The sequence below is a fragment of the Talpa occidentalis genome, unplaced genomic scaffold (genome assembly GCF_014898055.3).
Source record: "Talpa occidentalis isolate TD23 unplaced genomic scaffold, MPIMG_talOcc4v2.1, whole genome shotgun sequence".
NCBI classification, from domain to species: domain Eukaryota; kingdom Metazoa; phylum Chordata; class Mammalia; order Eulipotyphla; family Talpidae; genus Talpa; species Talpa occidentalis.
The window spans coordinates 154,326,151-154,351,590 of NW_026555331.1; the positions used below are offsets into that span (position 1 = coordinate 154,326,151).

The 25,440-nt window shown below is 59.3% G+C and overlaps 1 protein-coding gene across 3 annotated transcripts in view; it reads left to right on the forward strand.

Annotated features, from left to right (window-relative positions):
* DPP6 (dipeptidyl peptidase like 6) overlaps positions 1 to 25,440 on the forward strand; it is a 400,214-nt gene that overhangs the window by 235,919 nt on the left and 138,855 nt on the right. For all 3 annotated transcript variants that reach the window (XM_054692782.1, XM_037516312.2, XM_037516322.2), the window contains exon 2: positions 18,829 to 18,943. In XM_054692782.1, the coding sequence (XP_054548757.1) occupies positions 18,829 to 18,943 (115 nt within the window). The remainder of the gene's footprint in view (positions 1 to 18,828; positions 18,944 to 25,440) is intronic.

The following is a 25,440-nucleotide window of genomic DNA, read 5'->3' on the forward strand; positions in this document are numbered from 1 at the left end:
CCCGGGACTTTCTGGCCCTGGGGTTCTGGCGGGGGGCAGGTCACACGCCATCAGCACGGCCGTCCTGTCACCGGGCTCGTCCCTTCCGAGGACCGGACGTCCCCAGGCCTGGGGTCGGGGGACAAGCACCGACGTGATCAGTAATCATCTCACGTGGGTCCCCAAGGTCACCGCCAAGGTGACGGGCGGCGACAGGCTGGACAGCCCTCCCGGGAGGGGCCGGCTCAGTCCAAGGTCCCACACAGCACGGGCGCCCCGGGGCCTCCTGGACAGTGACCTGCGTCCGGATACGACACAGCGGAGCCCGCAGGCCGTGGGGCCAGCACCCCCAGCTCAGGCCCTCCGTCCCCTCAGCCACGAGCTGGACGTCTCGAGCGACCGGGCAGTGTCCTGCGTGCCTGGCCTTCGTGTGTCACCATAACAATTTGGAAAGCGTGAACTTATAGAAACCTCCTGCCCCGCCTAAGCGCTTCTCAGCCACTCGTTTTCATGGGCTCTCAGAGCCTCACGTCTGTTTTCACGCTGTCGTTCTGTGCTCGTGGCTTTCCCCACGCGTGTGGTCAGGATTCCATTTAAAAGAGAGTGGGCGGAGGAGGGAGCCCGAGACGTCCGGGGTGAGAGCGAGGGGGACGCGAGCGTGACCAGCGCCCCGGGCGGGCGCCCCCGCTGTCACACCCAGCGTGTGGTCACCCGGCCGCGGGGCCAGGTTTCTGGGACGCGGGGAGCCCGACTCTGGGAGGCTGGTAACGATGATCTTAGTTACAGCAGCTTTTCAGCCCAACCGCGAGCTCGGGCTCCACGGCGGCAGGCTCTGCGCGAGTGGCTACGCGGGGCCCCGAGGGCGGCCCGGGCGGGTCCTCTGTCACCGGGGCTCGGCTGCGCGTCTCAAAGCTGCTCCCCAACAGCATCATCAGCACCCCTGGGCAAGCCCGAGCTCAGATCCTGGCCCAAGTCTACTGAGTCCCAAGCTGGGGCCGCCTCGGGCACCTGGGCAGCCGGGGTGGGACGGCCGGACCAGCCTGGTGAGCCCTGGGCACTCAGGGCCCACGGCAGTCTGCAGCCGGCGTTGCTGTCCTTTCTCCCCAGTCGTGTGGCTCGAGTGTGTCACGGCTCGCGTGTGCACCACGCCTGCCCTTTGTTGCCCACCCAGGCCCTGCGGCCTGGCCCCGCCACACCAGCCCCTGCCCCCTGCCCAGCCCCTCCGCCTTCTGCTCCTGCCCGGTGCCGCCCGCCGGCTCCCCAGCCCGAGCCGCTGCCTGAGTCCTGGGCACACCCCCGCGATAGCCCAGGAACCTTCTCTTCAAACAAGTCTGGTCTCCCCCAAGACCCCGGGGTCCCCCAGGGCTGTTTATTTTGAGTTTGACCCCCAGCGATGTCTCGGGATGGACTTTGGAACAGGTGCTGGAGGGAAGTGCAGGTGTGCCGCTGGGAATGGTGGGGGGCGCTCCAGGCCAGGAGGCCCATGTGTCGCCCCGGGAGTGACTTCGCATTAATGCAGTAACATAACACTGGCTCCACGGCCGAGGGCTCCGCCCATGGCCTGGACACTGTCTCCTTTTGGACACACTCTCTCTACCAGTCACGCCCAGGAGCCCTGCCCGCCTCCCGGGTGCCCGGCCTGCCCCAGCCGCCCGCCGTGCTGCGCCCGTGTGGGGAGCACTGGCTCCAGCGTTCACAGCCCTCGCCTGAAATGCCTCATTTGTGTGGGATCCATCAGTTATTTAGGGGGGCACTGCTGCTGGTTTCAGCAATTCAAGAGCAACTGGGGAGCCGGGGGAGCCGGCTAGGAGGGTCTGGCTTGGACCAGTGCGCGCCTGCCGTGGGGTGGGCGGTCTGCGGAAGCAGTGAGGCTTGCAGAGATGTTCCTGGCCCTGCCAATAAAGAGGTCTGAAGTGGCTCAAGTGTCTGCTTGGATTAAAATATTTGGATCCAGCCTTTCGTGGGCTGAGTCTTCTCTCCTCGCTTGGAGGCAGGCGAGGTGTGGAGACTCCTGTGGCTCTGTGTGCACGTGTGAGGGTTCATCTCTTTAACCAAAATTTGTTATTTTCCGTCCTTTTCCCCTTTATCTTCCTGGTAGGTTGATCTCTGGAGTCGGGGTTAAGAGGCAGTGCTCGTTATAATTAAATAACCAAACATTATTTTTCACTTAAGAATCTTTAATCAACGGGTGTTAAGAGTAGAGTGAATTCTGCATTATTGCTGCAGTGGATTTTTCATTTTACTGTTAATAAGCATTAAAGTCCCATAGTGTCAGATATTTTGTTTCTTTCCTTTTAAAAAATTAAATGTAGTGTTTTCCCTTAGAGTCTGATTCATTTGCTAGATTAAAAAGCACTTAAGATCACTGTTTAACGCACGGAAAAACACACTCACTGTTGCCGTGAGTGAAGTGAGTGCACTTTACAAAGAAGTGAGTGCATATTTGGTTCCCCGAGAAATTATGAATTTACATAGTTGACTCTTAAAAATTAAGACCTGTGTACCCCAAGGCTTGCCTGGAGTGGCTTTTGATCCAAGAAGTCTCCTACTCCCCCTTCCCCTGAGCGAAATCCCCATCAAGCCAGGAGCTTCCAGGGCGGGATGGCCCTTGGCGGACAGCTCTCTGCCTTGAGTCCCAAGCTCTCCCGAGTGCCCTGTTGTGGGGGGCTGGGGGCGTCCTGGAGCGCAGCAGCAGTGTCAGAGGCGGCAGGAATAGCATCCTTACATGTCGTGTTTTGTGACTCACTGCTTCTGTCCTCTTCAATTTTATTTATTTTTTGGTCTTTTTTTTTTGGTTGTTTTTGCATAGAAGAGCTGGGGTGCAGGCCAGAGGTGCGGGGGGTTGAGATAATTCCCCAGAAACAGATTGGGGAGCAGAGCAGGCGGATCTACTGAAATCCGCTGCCGAGGGAGCAGCTGGAGACAGGAGAGGTCTGCTGCGCCCTGTGGGTCACTCCCTGGCCGGGGATGGCACTCAGGCCACAGCGGTGACAGCCTGAGACTGAACCCCTAGGCCCCGGGGAGGCCCCTGTCCTCCTCTTCAAATTGAAAGGCCATGGGGGTGTCCATGTCTGCAGGACATTTGCAGTGACCCTTCCTGAACATCAGCTGGCAGCCTGGTCCTGTGCCCCCGTCCCCTCCCAGGGCCCAGCTGCTCAGGCGACACCAGCAGGGCACGAGGGGTCATTCCCCAGTGTGTCCTCCAGCCCAGGCAGGGCTTCTGGCTTGTTTGCACTCCGTGTATGGCCACGTGTCGCTGAGGCGCTGCCTCCGTGGTTTGTGTGGGAGCCAACTCCGTTATTTGGGTTGTTCTGACTCGGGTTGTTCTGACTCTGGGGTGGGCAGCCCCAATAGCTTCAACTGTGGGTGAGTGCATCCTGGGAGGCCCCCAAGAGCTTGCCTGACGTGTCCTCTGCACCTCCAGGAAAGCCGTGGCCCTCAGCTCTGGCTGCACAGCCTGGGCTTGCGCAGGGAGCCGCCTTCCCAGCATGCTGGAGACGGGGAGGCCGAGAGAGGGGCCTGTGGCGCTGGTCAGCGGCCTTCCTCCGTCCTCACTCGGCTGCTCGCTGAGGGCGCTGGCCTCTCCTCGAGAGGATGGAGTGGGGGTCAGGGCCGGCCATCACCGCCTCCTCCTTCTGGGCCCAACTGCAGCGCAGTAGGCGGGGGAGGGGAGGACACACGTCCGTGCCCGCAGGCGCTGGGCTTGCTCAGGAGACGCTCCATTCCCAACGTGCTGCAGCTCCGGAGACGCAGAGCAGCACCTCCTTTCAGATAAGCAACCTCTCCCAGGTCCACATATCTGTGCCACCTGCGCGCGGTGCCCCAGCTCAGCGGCAACCTCAGCAGTGCCCACCTGGGTGGGCTCGCAGGCCACGTGCTCACAGCAGGTGCCTGCTCGGCGCCTCCGGCCCCAACTCCCCCGTGGCCTGGGCTGGGTCTCGCGGCTCCTGCTCCTACCAGCGCCCCCAACCGCAGTTCTGCAGGTCACCACTGAGACTAAGGTGGGAGGAGAAACCTGGGCAGCCCCTGAGTGCTGAGGGGCCCTCGCGGCCCTGCTGGACCAGAAACCCCGGGCCCGGCTGGTCCTTGTGGATGTGGATGTCGGGGAAGCACCGGGAGGCCCGGGGGAGGCAGTAATGGCGCTGTCCATGTGCCGCCGGCCCCTCCGTGGTCATTAAGTTCCCACTCCGCGTCGTTTTATGACCCCCTCGCGTGGCTCCCCTCAAGAGGGTCTCCTGCGCTGCGTTCCTGTGCGGCCAGGCGGTCAGCGGGCCCCGGCCGGCGCGTGTGCGGGGGCTGCCCCCACAGGGGCCGTGCTGCTGGCACAGCTGGGCGGAGGCGGCCAGTCCTGGGCCCACGGCCACTGTGTCGAGCAGCAGCGCCTCTTGTTCATGCGTCTGATGCTTTTCTAGAGGAAAAATAGGGGCTTTACTCGAATCCAGCTACCTAAAGTCACTTTTTAAGTATTTCCAGGCTTCGACATTTATTTTGCATTAAATACACAAAAGATTCCCTGCGTAAGTGCTTCTAAAGTGCTCGCTCCTGTTTAACTCCTTCCACTGTTTATCTTTTAGATGTATTAATAAGGTTCCGTGAGTCAAATGCTTTCATTGCAGCTGCATGAAAAATTCAACAGCCTATTATTTAAGGTAACTGGAAATTAAGTGAAAATCAGAATGAGGATAAAGCGGGTTTTCCTTTTTGCCCAAACATAATGCGCGTCTGCGAGCCCAACAATAACCTGCTTTCTCACGAAAATTGATGCAGATGACTGTAACAAGCACAAAATGCTTCTCGGAACGTGTTCCTATTACCGTGGCAAAGAACGTGGGGAAAATGCCACCGAGAGGGAGTGACGTCTGCGACTTGTAAATGGCCCGCGTGTCGGAGGCGGCTGTGGCCATCATTTCCATGGCGAGGAAAACGTTCCGAGGCTGCGGCCGTCACCCCCTGACCCGCGCCGCGGGGTCCCCCAACTGCCCAAAGAACTGTGTCAGAGCTTCGGCGTCCTTTGCCATCATTAGAGTGTTGGCTTTTCATTAAGTTTTTCGTTCAGGCTAATAGGCGTTTAGCGCGGGCGGGTGACCGCGCCGAATAACAAAATTCAGAGGCAGCTGGAAAAGAGGAAGGCGGAGACTCGCCACCCCAAGAAGTGACTTGTGACTTCTGCACGTCTCCTCCCAGAGGGGTTCAGAGGTGTAACTTCATGACAATGAAAAAGGAAAATCTTCCTTTCAGTGTCTGTAGTTTGACCCCATCTTCCCAGGCCTTCCTGGAGGTAGAAGAGCCACTTCCCAGGTCCTCGGGCGCGTCCCCCGGTGGCTGTCAGCCTCCCGTGAGATGCCGTGAGACCCCCGCCTTCATCCTGGGAGCATCTCACTCTCGGCCCCGCCCTTCTGGTGTCCTCCGTCGCTCCCTCAGCCTATTCCGAACAACGCGTGCGTCATACACCAAGTCCTGTCCTGCGCCAGAGCCTGGGCTAGGTACACGGCACTACAGAGCCTGCAGCACCCCAAGCTTGTCGTCCTTCACTGTCTCGCATCCCGGGGGTCAGGGGTTAGAAATGGCTCCGCTGCTTGGTTCTGACTTGGCTGCTCCCACAGGCTGCAGCCACTTAGTGGTGAGGTGCCGGCTCTCTGACGGCTGACCTGGGGCTGCGGACACCTCCCGGCTCACCCCCGCGTCAGTGCTGGCTGTTGGCTGGGGCCTCTGTCCTCTCCGGGGCCCTGAACAGGGCTGCTGGGGCCTCTGTCCCCTCCGGGGCCCTGAACAGGGCTGCTGGGGCCTCTGTCCCCTCCGGGGCCCTGCACGGGGCGGCCAGAGAGTGGAGAGCGTGGCGACTGCCTCTTGCACAGGAAATGATCCAAAGCCAGGGCGGGAGCTGTGGTGGCCTTTATAGTCCAGCCTCAGGAGTCACATCCCGCTGCCGTATCCTACTGGCCGAGTATCCATGCCGGTTTCATTTGGAGGATGGTGCTCGCCGACCCCTCCTCCCCATGCGTCCTCCCTGCAGAGCCCCTGGCCCTGTGTGCTGACCGCCCCAGATCAAGGGGCAGCTCCCCGTCCGGCAGGCAGGAGCACCGCCCCCTGGTTGAGTGGCGCTTCGGGTAAGTCACTCAAGGACAAGGTCGGACTCCTGCAAGGTCCTTCCCGCAGCAGGAATCAGTACGGATTTCTTGGTGACTGTCACTCAGCATTAACAAGGTAGATCCGTGCCCATGATTAGGCAAAATTTTTGGAAAAATGTATTCAGTGCTTTCAGCTCTGTCTTTGGCTAAAGTTCATTTCAGTCCCTCAAACCTGCTCAGAGTTGGCGGCACTTTAAGAGCCCCACACGTTGCCAGGTCCCTGGAGAACTGGTCAGATTCTGCAAAGTCTCTGGCTGGGAAGCCGAGCTGGGAGGTTAGTGTGGCCGGGAGACCACGGCACAGGCCGCAGGTCCTGAGCGACCCGGTCCCGCGACCAGCCCGGGGCGGCCGGCCCTGTGTGACGCGGCCCCGTGTGACGTGGCGCCGTGCGCATCCTTAGGGCCAGCCCTGTGTGACGCTGGCCCATGTGTCCGTCAGGACCAGCTCCGTGTTGAGCTCTCAGGCGTGGCACCACCGCGTGGCTGGGCGAGCCGTCCCCGGGCACGGCCCCAGCGGCACTCTCGGCACTGGAGCCACCGAGCCGTCCCCCATGAGACTCCCATCTTAGGGCTGGAATGGACGTGTCCTCCGGAGAAGCCGACATGAAACCGCGGCGACAACTGGCGAGGCGCGTGCGTTGGAGGGCTCAGGCGGAACATGCAGCCTCGCTCGGCCGCGGCCTTCTCTGGCGTGTGCGGCTCTCGAAGAAGCCTCCCCGTGGCTATCGTGCTGATGAATTCTGGTCTGGCCATATGACTCGTCTTTGCAGAGTGAATAAGTCAGAGTCAAAGTGGACGGCAGCTGTGGCTGTCCTCTCTCGGGGCACACAGTGGCCTGGAGGCCCTCAGGGGCACCGCACGCCGCCAGCAGCAGCTAAGACACCGTCTTTTGAGCAATTCACCCCTCAAGCGGGCTAAGCGGGAGCCTCCAGTCGTGGTCACCCGGCTCGCTTGCTGGGATCTCTCCAGCCAGAGGTTGCGTCTCTCATGACGAGGCGAGCTGTGCTGTGGTCCAGACCTGGAGGCTGAGCTCAGCCCGGAGCCTACGCTGTCTTCTGCCTCTTGTCAGGATGTGAATGAGCAAGACCAGGCGGCGGGGACTTGCTGTACGATGGCCTCAGAGCCCCACTGTCTTCCAGACGGACGCGAGGACACCCAGGAGCCCTTAATTAATCTTTTCTTTGCGGTTCTGAGGCATCTCCAGCTCCTGTCCACACGCAGCTCATCAGGGACCGTGTTAAACAGGCGGACTCTGGGGTGCAGGCACGGCGCGGCCAGCCTGGGCGCCACGTGCAGAGGCACTGGGTACATGAACCCCGGGAAAACACGCTTCAGACTTGACTAGCGGAAAGTCACGGTGTGGCCCGAGCCGCCTCCGCAGGCTGCAGGGAGGCACGCGGAGCTGGAACCACCCAGCCCCAGCGCTGGCTTCTCCTCGCGCGTCCTCCCTCCTGCTCCCACAAACGGGGGGGCTGCGCTCATCCCCGCCTGGGGCGAAGGGCCACTGTTGCCACACAGTCCCGGCGGACATTGCTGCGCCCCGTCCCTCGCCCCTCATCCCCCTGCTATGGCCGGTGGCCGCCCTGTGTCCCCTGCACTCCCCGCCCCATCTTATGTCCTCTCCCGGCCGCCCTGCCCCTCTGTCCCCAGCGCAACAGCCACCTCCTGCCTCTCTCATTCCCCTTCGCCCTCTGCCGGGGCTCTCCTGGCTGCGCCGATGGAACCCATCCGCCCCCTCCTCCCTGGCGTCTTTAATGGGCCCAAACGCTCGCTCGTGAAGTGGTTTGAAGACCAGCCGCAGCCCCCACACGGTGTTCAGCCAGCCTCTGGGGGACGTGGACTCCAGCTGCCGGGACGTGACCGCCCACCCCCACCCAACGGGCCCGAGGGAGCCTCTGGAAATCCGCTCGCCTCCCGAGGCTCAGCCTCACTTTCCGCTTTCTGCATGGAGCCCCCCCCACCCCCGACTCCACCCCTGGTGGGGGACAGAGCACCCCCCACGTCGCCTGCCCCGAGAGCCTTGGAGGCGTCTGTGTTCTGCTCGTGGTGGGCCTTTAGTGCTCTCTCCTGCGTTTTATGTTGTGGGTGGCAAAGGCTGATGCTAATCTCCGTGTCCCTTAGGTCTGCAAGTTGGTGTTCAGTCCACTCGTCAACTGGCTGAGTGGGCTCCTGGTCTGGGGCTCTTCCCTGGAGAGGAGACGCGGTGATGGGAGGGTAGAGATGATCAGACGCTGTGATAAGGGGAGCTGCGGGGTGGGGGGACGGGGCAGCTGTGCCTGTCCAGAGGACAGTCGAGAAATGACCAGGACTCCAGGGAAGCCATACCTGTCCCTGCTCCCTGCGCCTCACGCCTCACCACTAGCTTACAGCTCTTCCGCCTCCTTTGGGAAATTTTATATTAAACTTGTTTTCTGATTTATAATTGCCCTCATGCCTGAGACGACTCCCCTCGGACACAAGATTGAGAATCTGTTGGACCAACAGCAACTGACCACAAGTGAGCACGCCACCCTTCTGGAAAGCACGGGCCTGACATCTGAGCCAGGCGCCCGGCGCCCCACGCAGGGAGGCCGCATGCGGGGCGGTGCCTTTCAGATCCTGGAAGTCGCCGTGTCAGACACGTGTCCGTGTTTCAGATCGTCGCGGGAAATCAGACACGTAGTCGCAGGCCAAGCCACGTTCACGAAGGCTGGCACAGGCGCAGCAGCAGGCTGGCATGGGACAGAGGCCGTGCAGGCCTGGGGCTGATTCTGCGGGTGGAGGCGGCGGTCGTCCACACCAGCCTCCCCGGAGCCTGGCCTTTGGGAGACGCCCCACCGCCCGCTGCGCGTCCGCACCGGGAAGGCTTGGCGCTCTGTGTGACGCAGCGGGCGAGCTTCACCAGGCAGGCGGGCCTTCCCAGAGCCAAACTCGCAACAGGGTCATTACTTTTTAAACGTAGCTCCCAGCTTAGCTCCGGTTCTGTTGGCGTGTCTCGCTGCCCTCCTGGCTACATGGCAGCGGGATGGCCTTGGGGACTAGCCCGCTGGGCCAGAACTCTCATTGCCCTCTGGGTTGCTCGTTGGGTCTCAGTGGAGGGTGCTGGGCAGGTGTAGCCAGAGGAGCCCTCAGACGGAAGCCTGCTGGGAAACCGGGGTCGCCGCGTCACCGTGGACAGCACCTGCCGGCGCAGGCTCGCCTCCGCGCTGCGTCTGTGATGTCAGGACCACGGGCAGCGTCTGCAGGCCCCGGACTCTCATTGTCTGCCTTACAGGGCGTAGGGGGAGGGGCTAGTAATTGTGAAAAGCAAACACTTGGGCCTCCCCGGTGGCGCAGCAGTTGAGCACTGGGTTTCGAAGCCGACTGCAGCCTCTGCAGCGCCGGTTCAAACCCCAGCTGCTCCCCGGCCACCGGAGGAGGGTCCCACATGGTGCGCAGACCTCTCCTGCCGCCCGCTGCTCCCCTCAGCAGTGTACTTCGGTCCTTCTGCCTGCTCTGCTCCCGCTCTGGCTCTGGTGAATTCTCTCACCCTCCCGCGCTTCTGACTGTACCCAGTGCTTGTATAAATAAATAAAATAAACAAACAAACAAATAAATAAATAAAAAAAAAAAAAAAGAAAAGCAAACACTTAAACGGCTGGTTTGCGTCGTCTTCCCAAGACTAAACCAACAGAACACTTACAGAGCAGACCTGAGGTGAGCCCGCGGAGCTGTCAGCAGCGTCTCCTGACAACCACGTCATCAGCACTTCGTGCTCCGTATTAGCACGACCGCCAAGCAACCTCCTGTGAGGAGGCCTGATGGTCGGGTAGCGGTGTTTCCCGCTGTGGGACTCAGGTAAGAGTGACTTGGCAGATACGAGGCTGATAAGAATTTGGCATGATTTCTGCTGCGAGATTTTTGTTGAGAATGGGGCAGTGTGAATTCTCTACAGAATTTCATAAAATATCTCAGTGTTCTTGTAACGTCACTTTCAAAAGTCAAAAATAGGCTGGAACCACTGGCTTAAGAGACAGAAAATTGCCTTAAATTTTTATGTATTCACGGTGTTCCCTGTTTCGCACCTCGCTCCTGCAAGAGACCCAGAGGAACATGCATGTGACCGCTGGAGAGAATCCCCGAGTTCGCAGCCTGTCCCCCAGGCGATGACCCCAAAGAGCATCTGGCCCAGAACCCCAGGACCTTCCACTTCCCCCAGAGTCTGCCCCGGGGTGCAGCTCCATCCCCCAGTCCCTTACCCGCCGCCAGCCTGAAGGGACACCACACCCTGGTCGTCTGCACCTCACCTGGCAGGTGGCAAAGGGAGCTCTCTCTGCAGCTGCCCTGCGGGCTGCTCCCCCGACACCTCGGTCCAGTGGGGCTCATGGGCCCGGGAATCTGCATGTTAACAGCCCAGGGTTCTGACGCTGCTTCCGTGGCGCCGTCTGAGAAAGACGTGAAGGCGAGTGATGCCGTCCCTCCTGTCATGCCTCGTCTCCTTCTGTCCCGGCGACCAGACAACTGTCCCTCGTTGGTCCAGAGGTTTGCCGGGCAGCAGCTACGTTCAGGCCTGGCCCAGTTTTCTTCAGATAAGCAGACAAATTGCCTTGACACATACTCATAGGTCCAGTTTTCTAACAAAATAATCATGGCGCTTGCTCCCTGCAGGCCCCACAGGTCCCCTCCCCTCGTACCTACTCTGGGAAGGGATCGACCGTCCCCCGAGCGTCCAGGGTCAGGAGGCCACAACCTGCGGTTATTTTTTCAAATCAATTTTACCTAAAACAGTAATAAAGCAGTCGGCACATTTTATTAACAACAATGTTTAAAGACATGGAGCTATAAAATAATGACTTAAACTGGGCTGATAAATTGAAACCATCTGAGTTTAGTTTAGGTACCAACTTCCCTGCCTGTTCCAGGAAGCGGAAATTGGGCACTTGAAGTGCAGCTTTGCTTTGCCAGTTTCAGGCAGAAACACTTTGGGGCCCGCGAGGGTGCAGAGCTGCCCAAGGCCACCATTGCCCCCGCCGCCCTCCTGGGGACCCCGCATCACCCCTGGGCCGCAGCACGAGGTGGTGCTTGCTGCGCCCCGCTCTGGAGCGGCCCCGGCTGCTTCTGCTTCCCCGGGAGGTCGCGGGTCTCTGGGGTCGGGGTCTGTGGGTCACGGCCCCCGCACCTGGAGCCTGCGCTGCCTCCCACTTCTGCGCCTCAGCTGTGGGCTGCCCCCTCGGCTTCCGCCCGCTGTGGGTCCCGGGTGCGCGCTGCACCCTCGGGGCTTCCTCAGGTGTCAGCGCCTCCAACCCAAGCGCTTGTCTGCCCCGCCAGGGCGCGGCACGGCTGTGCGGTCTGTGTCTGCGCATCTTGCCCACTTTCGACCAGCGCCGCGTCCACGCTGCGACGGCTCCTGCGTCCTCACAGTCCTGGCTGTCCAGGCTCACGTTATTCCAGAGGGGGCAGAACTGAACCCCAAGGGGCGGGGTTAGCTGTCTGCGAGAGCAGTGGGGAGAGCTGGGGTCACCGGAGGAGGCGAGGACAAGGTCAGCTCGCGCGTCGCTCCTCCCCCGGCTGCCCCGGCGTGACGGCCCCCGCTTCTCCAGGGGGTCGCTGCGCCCCCGCAGCTCCAGGGCCAGCTCCGGGAGTGGGGGCCACGCAGGGCGGCCCCCTGGCCCACGTCGGGTTCCGGGGCCAGGTCTTGTGCCCCTGCTTCTAGCACCTTTATGGGAAGAGCGGCCGGCGCTGGGCAAAGCAGGGAGCCGGGGCGCGGGGCCGAGAGACCGACGGAGCGTCCGTGGCTGCACGTTGCTTAAAGCTCGTTCTCAGAGTCGCGAGCGGCCCCGAAATCTGGAAATACAGTGATTAGAAAGCGGCTTCATCCGAGATGTATGCACCATTGATTTTGTAATTTGTTGCTACCTTCTACTTACAGCAAATGGCCCGTGATACATAAAAGAAATTTATGTCAGAGTTTTTCACGGTGAATAAATATTAGCAGGAAAATACATTTAGACGATAGACTGGAGCGATGAAATGGGACGCCCTGCGGTCAGGTTCGTGTGGCTTATTTTCTCCCAATAATATTAATAGTTGCTTTGTGATGCTTAGTTTTTAGGGTGTTTGAGTCCATGGTGCCCTGATTGGACACGGTCGAAGGCCTGGAGGGAGACGTGGGCAGCCCGGTCCCCCCAGGCACTCCCCTGGCGTCAGGGAGCCCGCTGGACAGGCAGCCCCCGCAAAAGGCCCTGGGCAGGCCCCGCCTTCTCTGCCTTCCCTCTGCGCCGGCCGAGCGCGTCTCTGTGCCGGTGACCGGGCTGGCCTGGCCTCCCACCGCTCAGGAAAGCAGGGGCTGCGGCCCCGAGCCCAGTCCTCGCCTGGCTCCCCCCTGACGCCTGTCCCCCCGCCCCCGTGACGCCTGTCCCCCTCCAGCGTCCGCTGCGGCCGGGTCTGATGGGAATCCCTTTCTTGCTGGGATTCACAGACACGTGTGAGCCTGCCCTGGCATAGCGCTTCCCTCTGTTGGACGTTACGGAAGTAGAATTATTCGTCGGTCACGCTTTGATGTCTGACCCTTTCCCGTTGGTCATGCCGTGGGTGGCCCCGTCCCGCCCTGGCCACTGCTTCTCCCTCCACACCATCTGGGCCTGCAGCGACCCGCTGTGGGCAGCCAAAGAGGGCCCCTCCCGGACATCAAGCCTTGACGTCCAGACCTGCAGAGGTTATGGGGTGCGGGGGGGGGCGGCTTGAGTGCAGAAGCAACTAAGGGGTGGCTGGGCCTGTGGCTGCGTTACATCTCCCCGCTAGGCTGACCCACGCGCAGACGCTGGCACTAGAGCACTTTATTACAGAAATAGCCAGTACACGGGTCTTGAGTGGCTCCCACTCGAGGCATGTTAGTTTATTCGAGAGCTTTGTTGGAATGATTCGGTGCCCACAGCAGTGAACACTGGGGGACGCCCCCCGACCCCGGCCCCCAGCGCCCTCCGGGCTGGCCCCTGCTCTGGCCTGGTGGGGACGCTGCTGTCGCGGGGACCCCCGCTCTGAGGCCGACAGACGTGCCAGTGCAGCTCCCGCGGTCGCTGGGAAAGTGCCGGATTTCACTCCGTTTCGCGGGAAGCACGGCGGCCTGCGCTGGCGGAGAAGCGGGGCCTCTCGGGACACTGACCTGAACCAGCAAATTAGTGACTGAAATGAGAGCCAGGCAAATCATTCACGTTTTCATCTGGCTCAAGTGTAGGCGGGCACGTCACGGCTGGGGTGGCACCGGGCCAGGCAGACCCGGGCACGGGCTCCACAGCCAGCGGGCGAGGGGCTCCGCTGCCTTGTCCCCCGGAAACCCGCGGAAAGCAGCCAAAGGCGCCCGGAGGGCAACATGGCGGGAGTAGCAGGCGGCCTCCCAGCGTGGGGCGGCCGGCCGGGCCTCTGCAGGAGCGGGCGCTGCAGGGAGCCGGGACTCTGCCCGGCCTCTCCCACCCACGCGGCCCGGCTCGAGAGCCCCATTGCGCCTCCTGGGTGCGCGCCATCTGGAGAAGCCCCCCGTTCCCCTTCCCCGACAGCAGGCAGGAATACGCTGGAAGATCTGAATCCCAGCCTGAGATCCTGAGCAGCCCTCGGCCCAGCGCGGCCAGTCACCGCGGCGGAGGCGGCGCAGGGAGGGCCCCCGTGGAACCCGGGGTGTGGGGCGGCGGGGGCTGGGCCCCCTCCAGGCCGGAGGGTGATGGCATCCGCTCGGCAGGCCCTTCCCCAAAAAGGAGCCAAATTTTCTCCGTCTCTTATTAAATTGCGGGTAGTTCTTGCCTCTGAGACGCGTCAGCGACTTCATATTTATTAAGCGCCTGCGGGGGCTTTGACATTGGGAAGTGATGAGCCGAGCGTGCCAGAAAACTGCCAGTCTCGAGAGCGCCCGCGGGCCCGGGGCCTGCGCCAGGCCTGTCACCGGCCAGCAGGGCCGGAAGGCGCCGGTCGCGCAGCGGGCAGCCGCGGGCGCTCACTCGGCCCCCAGCTCGCCGGCGCCGCCACCCGCGGAGGGGCTGCTGGGCACCGGCCGGAGGCTGACGCCGCTCCCGGGACCAGGCCACGTGCGGTGGCCTCTGGCGGCCGGAGGCTCGAGTGGACCCCGGGAGGCCGAGCTCCGAGAGCAGGAGGGTCCGCCCGTCGGCTTCGTCTTCTGAAAGCCGCTGTCGGCCGCGAAATGAGGCCGCGGAGCCTAAGATAATCTGAGTGCTGCTGTCTGCAGGGGAAAAGTAATAAATTTTTTTAAATATATAAATATGGTCAGTAATTTGCCTGGGTTTTTAAAATGTTTTTAAGGGGAACGGCGGCGCGGGGGCTCTCTGCAGGCAGCTCCCGCGGCCCTGAAAGGGCTGGTGGTGGGCGAGGCTCGGGGCTGCCCCCAGGCAGTGATGGGGGGTCACGGTACTTACATAGCCAACTTCAGAAGTCCCCGAATTCTTAGCAGAAGAGGCGCGTGGCCCCAGCTCAGTCCACAGGTGGAGGGCAGGTAGCTGGCGAGAGCCGGCCCGGGGGGGGCTGTGCAGCAAACATGAGGAAGGGGCCATGGGGGGAGGATTGGGGGGTTCTGGGGGCATCACGCCTCATCTAGTAAAGATTTATCATTAACTGCCACTCCCCGGAAGTAGGCTCTGTCACCCAAATTTAATAAATTAATGAAATCAAGGGAAGTTGTTTGAAGGCTAAGTTCTGCCCGCACCCCACCTTCCGCCTCAGCCTTGCAACCGGCTGCTCAGCCATCACCCCTGACCCGCACTGCCAGCCAGACCCCGAGGGCACGGAGACCCGGACAGCAGGCCAGCGGCAGCCTCAGCTGAGAGACGGGGTGCCTGGCCCCCTGTCGCAGGCCCAGGCAGCACCAGCTCAGGTCCCATCCAGCCCGGATTCTGGCCCGGCCTCTGGAGTCCTTCTGGGCGCAGGCTCTGGAGCTGCGTCCGCCGTGTGCCGTGACAGCGGCTTTGGCGTGGGTCGCCAGCGGCCCTCTGTTCCTAACAGGCCTGTGGGAGCTGCCGGCGACAAGCGCGGGGCTCAGACGCGGCAGCTCCAGAGCGCGGTTGGACGGCCTGGCTCCGCCCGGTGAGCGGCCATCTGGCTGACCCCTCCGCTTAGCAGAGGGAAATAAAACGCGAAATTGCCAGCTGTCCCCGTCGTGACTGCCAAGCCTGGACCTTTGCTGTCATGGCCCTGCCCCCGCCTCACCCTCTGCCCTTGCAGCCCCCAACTCTGCCCCTCGCCAGCGGAGCGGCTCCAGGCGGGCTGGGGCTTCCTGCAGAGTCACCTCCCCTCCGCGGCGCGCCCGCCCTGGCCCCGGCTGCGGGCAGGGGCTGTGTCTACCTCCCTGAAGCAGTCACGTGGCCGTGCGCCCGTCCAGGCGGGACTGCGCGCGTCGGGGTGTACGTCCGGGACTGCGTCGCCTGCTTCGGAGGGGCAGAGGCCTCGCCTGGCACAGGGTGAGGTGCCGGGAGAGGTGCACGCTCCTACCAGCTCACAGAGCCTGTGGGCTCTCACTGTCGGGGTGCCTTGTTTCTCCATTTCAACTGTACGACCAGCGCAAGAACCCGAGGCTGCAGCCACGGTGGCTCAGACACCGGCGTTCCGCAAGGTGGATTTTATATTTAAAACAGCCGAACAACCTAGGGAAAGATTGAGTTTGGTTTTAGTTCTTGTTTGTTTTCTTTTTTGCCACAGTTAAAAATAAGTGTGAGCAACACCGAGGTGACAGGGCCGGGCTGCCAGGGCGGGTGTCAGCTCCTATCACGTCCTCCAGGCCCGGGGCTATTTCTGGCATGTTGCTGCAGCTGGGCTTGGGCTGACTCTTTGCTTTTGGCATCAACCAGCCCTTGCCCCCTGCCAGATGTGCCAGCAGACAGCGAGGTGCTTCTCCCGAGGCGCCCACAGTCACTCGCCCATTCAGCTCTCTCCCCGAGGGCCGCATGTCCCCTGGGGACCGCGTGTCACCTGAGGGCTGTGTGTCCCCTGGGGACCGCGTGTCCAGCTTTATACCAGGTATCAGGGGCACAAATGTGTCTCCACAACACTCCTGAAGTGGCACAGCTGGGGACAGGCCTTAAGTACTTGATGATGTAAGAGGGCTACAGAAAAGCACCCACAGGGCGCCCCGATGAAGGGAGAGTGACCCCCGCCTGGGAGAGCTGGGGCTCCGGACCCAGAGGTGCTGCTTTAGCTGACAGCGGACAACGAAAGGGCCTCGGCTGCTGTGGGGAAGACAGGTGGTCGGGGACAGAGACAGCGAGCAGGGCCGCAGGGTACAGGACACGCAGGGGGAGGCTGCAGTGGGGAGCCGAGAGTGGGGCGCAGTGTAGGCTTGGGTGGGGGCCACCCTGCAGGGGTGTGGAAGGCACTCTCGCCTGGGGAAGAGGGGCCGGGAGGGAGCTCTGGATGCCAAAGAGGCTCAGGGAGCGCGGGGCTCTGCTCCAGGTGCCCCCGGGGGCCCCCAGGTGCCCGGTGCCCTGTAAAGGCTGCTCAGGTGGGAAGGACCAGAAGTGAAGAAAAATGAAAATCTTTGTTTACTTGCATTGGCGACATTATTCACAGTTTTTTCCTGCTTCCTGTTATTACCACGTTATTGTTTGTATCCTCAGGGAAGCCACCTGCTCTCTGGAAAATAACCTCGGGCAGGTGAAAATGGGGTTCTGCAGCCTGGCTGGGGGGGGCTCTGCGCTGGGTGCGGCCGGCGGAGACAGCTGGCCCCGCGTGCCCTCGGCCTCGGCTCGGGGTGCCCGGCTCTCCTGCGGGGGTCGCTGCGCCGGACCCCGCCCTGGAACCCCCCAGACCTCCCCCGGACCCCGCCCCCGGACCCTGGCCCGGCCGTCAGGCTGGACTCGTGCAGACATCCCGAGGCTCCCGGGCACCTGCTCGCGCCGCTGCCAGTTTCCTCCTGGCGCCGGAGCAGCCTCTCCCCGTGGTCCATCCGGCGCAGGCGCCCAGCACCGGCCCTGAGCCCAGCTCTCCCCTCAGCCTCACCTCCTGGACACACGCCCAAGTCACTCTCCCTGGCAATGTCCATCCCTGGACGCCATGCGGTGTGCGTGGCCGGGATGGGGCCTGGGGTGTCAGAGGACCTTGTTCCCACGTTCCCTTCACGCACACACCCCGCCCCCTCGCGGGCGGGACGCCCAGCTGGCCAGGGCCCACGCAGAGCAGAGGCCGAGGTGTCTGGCTTGTTGTCCTCATGTAAGCTTCGGCCAGGGCATCTAGCAGATGCATTTCTAAAAAATTAGAATTCTAGAGTCTTCTTCTTTGAAGCAAGATTCAAAAGCCAGCCCTGTGTGGGCTGATGAAGGGAGCGGCATTTGTCCTTCTGCATCTCGAGTAAGACTTGGTCTGGAGTATTAAGACAGTTGTTTTCTGGGGTTACCCTGGGGTCTCATGCCTGCGGCCTCTGAGAAATGCCCCAGGATGTGAGATTGGTGAGACGGGCTGCCCACTGCGAGCCCACGCTGTTCGCAGGGAGGACGGCCGTGCTTGGTGACCGGTCGGGGCCAAGGGCTGCGGAGTCAGCCGGGCCCTCCCTGGCCCTGTTGGCTCCCCACACGGGAGGCCTGTCCTGGGGCAGCGAGCCGGGCCCGTGCCGCTCTCGTGATTGTAGCTTCTGCTTAGTCTCATTTTTTCATCCTAACAATCCATTTTAACAGATAGATTCTGCATAGCAAATAAGGAAACTGGCAGAAATTTACAACTACAGAATTCTTTCCTGCTCAGGCTGTAATGACCCTCGAAATTTTTCTTAATTTGATGGCCAAGGAGCCAACATGAAGTGTCTGGATGTTAAATGCTAATTACTGGCCACTGCAGGTCAAGGGGAGCTGGGCTTGGATCTGTAGCGTCTCATAGTGCCGGGCAACGCGCAGCCCGACAAGGTGTCTGTGTCGCGGCCGACTCGAGGCCCCTCAGGCCCCTCCCTTGACTTGGGGCTGACAGCGGCCCTGGGTGGGCACAAAAGCCGGGGGGCTGTGGCTTGCAGGGGTGGGGGCAGCAGTGGGACGAGTCCAGTTACTCACGCATAATTGATAATAACCCAACATATTTATTGCTTGTGATCAGTCATCATTATCACGTCCTTTATCCGCAAAGGGACCCCAATCTGGAGCGTAGGATACATGCTCACCCTAGTTTGAAAGGAACTGAGCTTGGTCTCAGCGGCCCATCTGCCTGATTAGTCCTGTGTTCATGCACCTCCAGGCCCTTAGCGGTGTTCCAGACCCCCCACCCAGCCCCTGCCACGGAGGAAGTGGGTGTCTGGGGAACTGAGCCCTAGAATAAGGACGGGAGAGTCCCCGTGAAGACATACCCGGGCAGTCCCACCCCGAGCCAGGCGCTGAGGATGCCTGGGATGGTGCCTGGCACACAGGATGGCTGCTAGACCAGCCCTCAGCACTGAGTGAATGTTTGACTTGTGACCGGAGTAGAAGTGGGTGGACGGTGGGGAGAGAGGACTTGGCTCTGGGAGTCTCCGTCATGCTGAGCTTTGATTCCCTGGGGTCGATGGCGGCTGTCAGGAGAGATGGGGTGCCCTGCCCTAACTCCTTCGTGGGGGGAGGCATCAAGCCGGCACAAAAGCCGGGACTAACAGACATCAGACGCTGTCTTGGGAGAAGGCTTTGCCCCGGGACAGGAAGGCGACGAGGTGTCTTGTTTCACGATGAGCTGAACCTCCCTTCTCTGCTGCTTGACATAAAGGAATCCTGTGTCTCTGGCTGTGTTTACTGACGGGGCTTCTCCTCTGTGTGTTTCAGGAGCTGGTGGGGAGTAACCCTCCGCAGAGAAACTGGAAAGGAATCGCCATCGCGCTGCTGGTGATTTTGGTCATCTGCTCCTTGATCGTCACCTCCGTCATCCTGCTGACGCCAGGTACTGAGCCCGGGCCGGAGGGGCCCGCGGGGGCATGACCGCACCCTGCGTGCCCCTCTAACACTACAGCCATTACGTAACTTATTTTCCCAGGTTCCCGTTCTCACTGTGCCATATGGCAAAATGATGTAATGTGTTTTCAGTGAAGCATATAGGCTGGATTTGTTTCTGTAATTGTTTACATAATTGTGGCCTGGGTGGAAACGCTTGCATATTTTAAAATTCATAATGACTTTTTCATGCTTCATGAGCTTAAAGAGAGTGGCATTATAAGTACAATGATTTTATATCTATCTTGAAATTCCTGGGTCTTATGTCAAGGATGAATCAAGAAAATTATTAAAGCAACATCTATTGAATTTGAATATTATGTGCTACTGGTGAAATGAAAGCAGTAGGAAACAGACTCAAATCTCTGAAGGAATAAAAATCACAAAAATCTGCAGCAAAAATATGTAATATACATGCATGGTAAACCTTCCAGCAATAGACTCCTGATGAGCAAGGTCGTGGAGAAGGTGCTGTGTGAAGTGGCCTATAAGCCGGTGGTGATCGCACAGTGCCCAGGAGGCGGGAGACTAAAGCGAGAAGAAAGGTTTTGCTGTGAGGCAGCCATGTGGGACCAGCCACAGAAAACATCCACGGCCACGGGGGCCCGTGAGACTGTCTCAGCCATTCTAGCTTTGTGTTAAGGGCCTACTAGTGGAACTAAAAAAAAGTCGCCCCCCTTCTCAATAAATAGATTATACAGGGTAAAACTTGAAAGTGGGAAAAACACGTGAACATTTTTTTCATAGACACAAAAAATACAGGCAATTTATGATGTGTTTAAACTGTTATCACAAGAATTAAATGGAATACAGAGTACTCTTCACCCGGAAGCCGAAACTCAGCACAGATGTCACAGTACCAGAAAGCTGCTGGCCAATATCCTTATGAATACAGATGCGAAAATCTCAGAAAATACCAGCAAGCTGCCTGGCGACAGGGACAAGGGTTACGCCCACACCAAATGGGAATTAGCCCAGGAAGGAAAATTTGGTTTGACCTATAAAAATCAATGTAATATGCCCCTATTAGCAGAAAATAAAGCATCATAAGGAGATAAAACGATCTGATGCAGAACAAACATTTCACAAAATCCAAAATCCTTTCATGATAAAACCCTCGACAAGCTGGAAATGGAAAGCAGCCCCCAGTGTGCAGAGGGCTCCGGTGACAGACCCACAGCTGGCATCGCGCTCAGCGGTGAACACTGAAAGCAGCCCCCCGCCCCAGAAGTCAGGAGCAGGACAAGGGTGCCCATTCTCACCATCTGTATGGGACTTTGTGTTGGAGGCTCTAGCCAAAGCAGTTAGGCCGGGGTGCGGCGGGGGTGGTTCAGGCAGGAAAGGAGGCCGTGAACACTTCTCCCTCAGATCATGTACATCGAAAATCTAAAGGAATACACACACTCACACACACTCACACACACACACACGCAACCATGATTCCTAATAAATGTGTCCAGCAATGTTGGAGGGTGTAAGCTCACTATCCAAAAATCATCTGTACATTTATACACAAAAATTAATCATTCAAATTTTAAAGTAAGAAAATGATTCCACTTAAAATAGAAAATATTCCACTCAAACTATAAAGAATAGAATACTTAGGAATAAATTCAGCAAGAGAAACATAAGACTTGTACACTGACAGCCATAAAAAATATAATTGAAGTAATTAAAGACCTAAGTAAATAGAATAGTCAGTGTTTGTGGACTGGGATGAGATATTACCATGGCAGTACCCCCAGATCACTTTACAGATTCAACCCAGCGTCTATGAAAACATGATCACTGTTATTGCAGAAATTAGCAAGGTGATTCTGACATTCACAAGGAACTCAAAACAGCCAAAATCTTGCAAAGGGAAATTTCAAGGACTTATGTGTCCCAATTTACAACATAATCTAAAGCTATAGTAATAAGAACATGTGCTACCAGCATAAATACCGACGTGTAGCTCAGTGGAACAGAATCAGGGGTCAGATGCAGAACCACACGTCTATGGTGAATTGAACTTTGATATGGATTCCAAGACTGCTCAATGGGAGAGCAGAACTTTCAGCAAACAGTACACACACACACACACACACACACACACACACACACACGCACGCACACTTGGGACCCCTAACTCACACCATATACAAAAACTAATTCAATGTGAATCAACAACCTAAATTTAATGAGTTAATATTATAAAATTCTTGAAGAAAACGCAAGGGCAGATCTTCATGACCCTGGATTAGGCAGTGGTTACTTAGACACGATACCAAAGGCACAAGCAGCCAAGGAAAAATGACAGCAGCTTCATCTAATTGATGCATCAAATGATGCTGACTGTCAAGAAGGTGAAAAGACAACCTATGGAACAGGAGGAAATGTTTGCAAAGCAGGTTCTCATCAAAGCTCTAGTACCAGGTTCTGTAAAGAACGGTTACCAACTCAAAACAAAGTGTTAAATAATTCAGTTTAAAAATGGGCAAAGGAATTGACCCACATTTCTCCAAAGAAACACACATGACCAGCCAGCGTAAGGAAAGTGCTTATCAACCTCGTTAGTCATCAGGAAAATGCAAGTGGAAACCACAGTGAGATCCTACTTCACACCCATCAGGATAGCTATTAAAAAAAAAAAAAGGAATTGGTGAAAATGTAGAAAAACTGGGACCTTCATCCGTTATTACAAGGGATGTCAAATTGTGTAACCTGCATTGAAAAAAGCTTAACAGCTCCCCAAAAAGTTAAACAGGGAATTACCATATGACCAGGTAATTCCTCTCCTACATGTGGGTCTAGGATGTGTTCACACAGACACCATCCATGGGTCTCCACGTAGCGTTCCTGATAGTGACCAGAGAGTATGACCAACCCACGTGACCTAACCTGGTAAGCAGAGAAGCGAATGTGCCCTGGCCATGCCGCGGAGTACTACTCAGCTCTGAAAAGGAACGACGTGCTGTTCGTACTACAGCGTCGAGAAAATTTGCTAAATGAAAGAAATCAGACGCCAAAGGCCACACACCCGAGAGCCTAGAATAAGCAAATAAACTAGATTGCCAGGGGCTGGAGGCGGGGAAGTAGGAGGGGACAGCTGGTGTACGTGAAATTCCTTTCTTTTTCCTTTTCCTTTTAGACATTTTCTTTTATGAAAGTTTAGATTCACAGCAAAAATGAGAGACCGGCACAGAGATTTCCCATCTGCGCCTCCTCCACATCACGGCCCCCACCGCCCACATCCCTACCAGAACGAGGCTTCGCTTTTAATTGCTGGACTTAGGTTGACACATTTTTATGAGCTTTCCTTGGGGGATGAAACCATGTTGATAACGATGATGGATGCACAGCTCCCTTACTGCATTCACAGCTACTGAGATCCTGCACTTTAACAATGAACTCTCTGCTATGTAAATTTTATGTCAGTTAACCTGCTCGTTTAAACAATGATGGGAAAATGTTTTTAAATGACGTAACCTGACTGTCAACCTGACTGTCAACGCAAGTTCCGTCAGAGCTGGCCTGACGGGAGAGGTCTGCGTAGCGAGCGTGTCAGAGGGTGTCCTCCGGGGACGGGGCTCAGCCCAGCGCTGCCGGGACACTGGGCCCGGGACCCAGCACAGCTTCTGACGAGCGGGGCAGAGGCCGCTGCTGCTGGAACCGGCGCGAGCAGCGTCGAGAGGGCGGGGGTAGGAAAGAAAAATGCTTGTTCCGTTTCATCGCTGCGTGCGTGAGGCTTTCACTCACCCGGGGCCTCCGGCAGCCGCGTTGTTCCAGGCTGTGCTCTACACGGGCCCGTCAGCTGTATTTGCAGTTACGGAAGGAAGTCGGGTCTCCCCCGGGAGGGGGGCGGCGCGCTCCTGCCTTGCCTGCCGGGCTCTGCTGTACGTGAGGGTGGTTGTGAAGGCTTGTGTCTGTGGCTTGGGGCTTGCCCGCCAGACTGTTTCAGGAGGCTTCTGGTTGCTCCCCCCTCCCAGGACACGCGGCGCCACGCCCGGCCTCCCAGAGCTCTTGCCGCCCATGTCCCGGGCGCGCGGGGCCGCAGCAGAGGCCGGGTGCTCCCGGGACACTTCTGCTCAGGCGGCCCAGTGCACACCAGGGGCGCCGTGGGCAGGGACTCAGCTCCACCCCTCCCGGGCAGCTGCCGGGCCTGGGACAGGCGACCCTTGTCCCTGTGCAGCAGAAGCAGCGAGAGAAGCCCCCCCACCCCCTCATAATAAACTGGGGGGTAGAGTCACTACAAGCCCTGCCCCACGATGCCAAGTGCCGGATGAGCGACAGTGAGCTCGTGAGGCCGTGAGGATCCCGCTGTTCCAGAAAGGGCTTTGAGGAGCAGGATTTTCCCTGTCCTCTGCTGTTAGGTCTCCCACCCTCCGGCCCTGGGTTCCGTGGCTAGTGTTTCTCCCGCGTGTGCTTTGGGGCCGCCCAGGACTGTCACGTGCAGGTGACAGAGGTGGCCTCTGCAGGCGTCTCTGCGGCCAGGCTTCCAAGGGCAGCCGCGGCCTTCGTGGTGGTATCACAGAGGCGGGTGTCGGGGCCTGGGGCTGCCGCTGGCTCCGGAGCCCCCCAGCTCGCTCCAGGCATCGTCACGACACCTGCCAGCCTCTGCGCCGATGGAACACCCACGACCCCGCTGGGGCTGAGCGCCCCGGGCTCCACGCTGGGGCCATGTGGGAGAGGGCGGGCAGACGCCGTCCATGGGGCTTGGAGGCCGCCTGAAAGACAACAGGCACAAGGAGACTTGGGGGGCATCACAGAGCACTCTCCAGGAGGCGAGGGCGGGCTCGGGGAGCGGTTGAGCCTGCGGCCCCGAGCCTCCCTGGGGCAGGCGTGGCGTCCGGGGAAGGGGTGCGGTCTCCCGCTCGGGGACCCCGCTCGGCCCTGCCTGTGGTGGCTGCGGCTTGGTCTGCACGGCCGACAGGCCTCTGCCTTGACTGTGCCCAGAACCCACTGTCCCTGCTCTTAGCGAAAGAACCTTCCCCGGGGAGCTGTTCCCAGTGTGTGTTCTGGTCTGTTGAAGCTCGGATCGCTCGGCCTGCTTTCTGCTCGCCCCTCCAGCCCCCTGAGCGCCGCTGGCTCTGACTTTGGTAAATGTCGACAGGGACGCGTGGCGCTCCCGTCCAGGGGGAGTGTAGGGGCAGGAATGACCACTGAGCAGGTTTTCTGATCCAGCAGACCGGGTAAAGGAGGAGTCAGGGTCCTCAGTGGTTTTTGCAGGTCTTTTATTGGGGTTCACCAGGCATATGGCAGGCGGGGGTGTTGGGGGGCTGGGAGGCTGGCAGGCCTCCCAGCCCCCAGCAGGTCTTCACTCTGGGTTCTCCGGCCTCTCTTTCGGCTTCTGCTGCTTCTCTCTCGGCTTCTCTTCGGCTTCTGCTTCTTCTTGGCTTCTGCTGGCGTCCCTGTGACGCCGCCCTTAAAAAGCACAGTCCTAGCGCAGGTGTCCCCACTCCAGGTGCCGCCATCAGGCCTGCATTCAGGATCACAGGGTTCCCTCATCTATCCCGATGGCGGGAGGGCAGGAAAGCCTGATACCTTTTACCTTACCCTACAGGGAGCAAGCCAGATGGGGTGCCTGGCGGTGACCTCGGTCAGCCTCGTCCCTAGGGCCGTCCCATTGGCACCAGCTGGGCACAATTCAGGTTCTAAAAATCAAATTCAAAGTGTTGAAGGCAGCCTTGGCTCCAAAGGCACCGCCGCAGGAGAAGGCGACCCTCGCAGGCTTGCCGTTCCGTCTCCACACTGATGTGGCGCTTTCTGGAGCGTCCCTTTGGAGTAACAGCCTCCGACTGGCCCTTGACACCCGCGGCGGCTGCATCTCCACCCGGCCGGGCCACACGGCCGCGTCTCCCTGGGCAGCTGCCGTCCTTGCCGTCCGCGGAGGAGCTCTCTGGGGGGCCCCGCTGCTGGTGTGGGACTCAGCCAGACCGTGTCGGCTTCGAACCCCTGACATCTGCCCTTTATGGTTGTAGGGTAAAGAAAATGTCGGGCTTTTCTGCCCTCCCGCCATCAGGATAGATGATGGATCCTTGTCCTGAACGCATGCCTGAGGGCGGCACCTGGACTAGGGGGTGGGCCTAGGGAGATGGGATTCACCTGGGCTGAGACTGGGCTTTTAAGGGCGGCGTCACGGGGACGCCAGCAGGAGCCTAAAGAGAAGCCGAGAGAGAGAGAGAGAGAGAGAGAGAGAGAGATCACCGGAGAGCCCAGATAGAGTGAAGACCTGCTGGGGGGTGGGGGCCTGCCAGCCTCCTGGCCCCCCAGCACCCCTGCCTGCCATATGCCTGGTGAACCCCAATAAAAGACCTGCAAAAACCACTGAGGACCCTGACTCCTCCTTTACCCGGTCTGCTGGATCAGGAAACCTGCCCCGTGTCCAGTCCTGCCTTCACAATGGCTTTCGCAGCAGCGCAGACAGTTGTGATGGGCACAGCAGAGCCTCCCGGCGGGGCCTCTGAT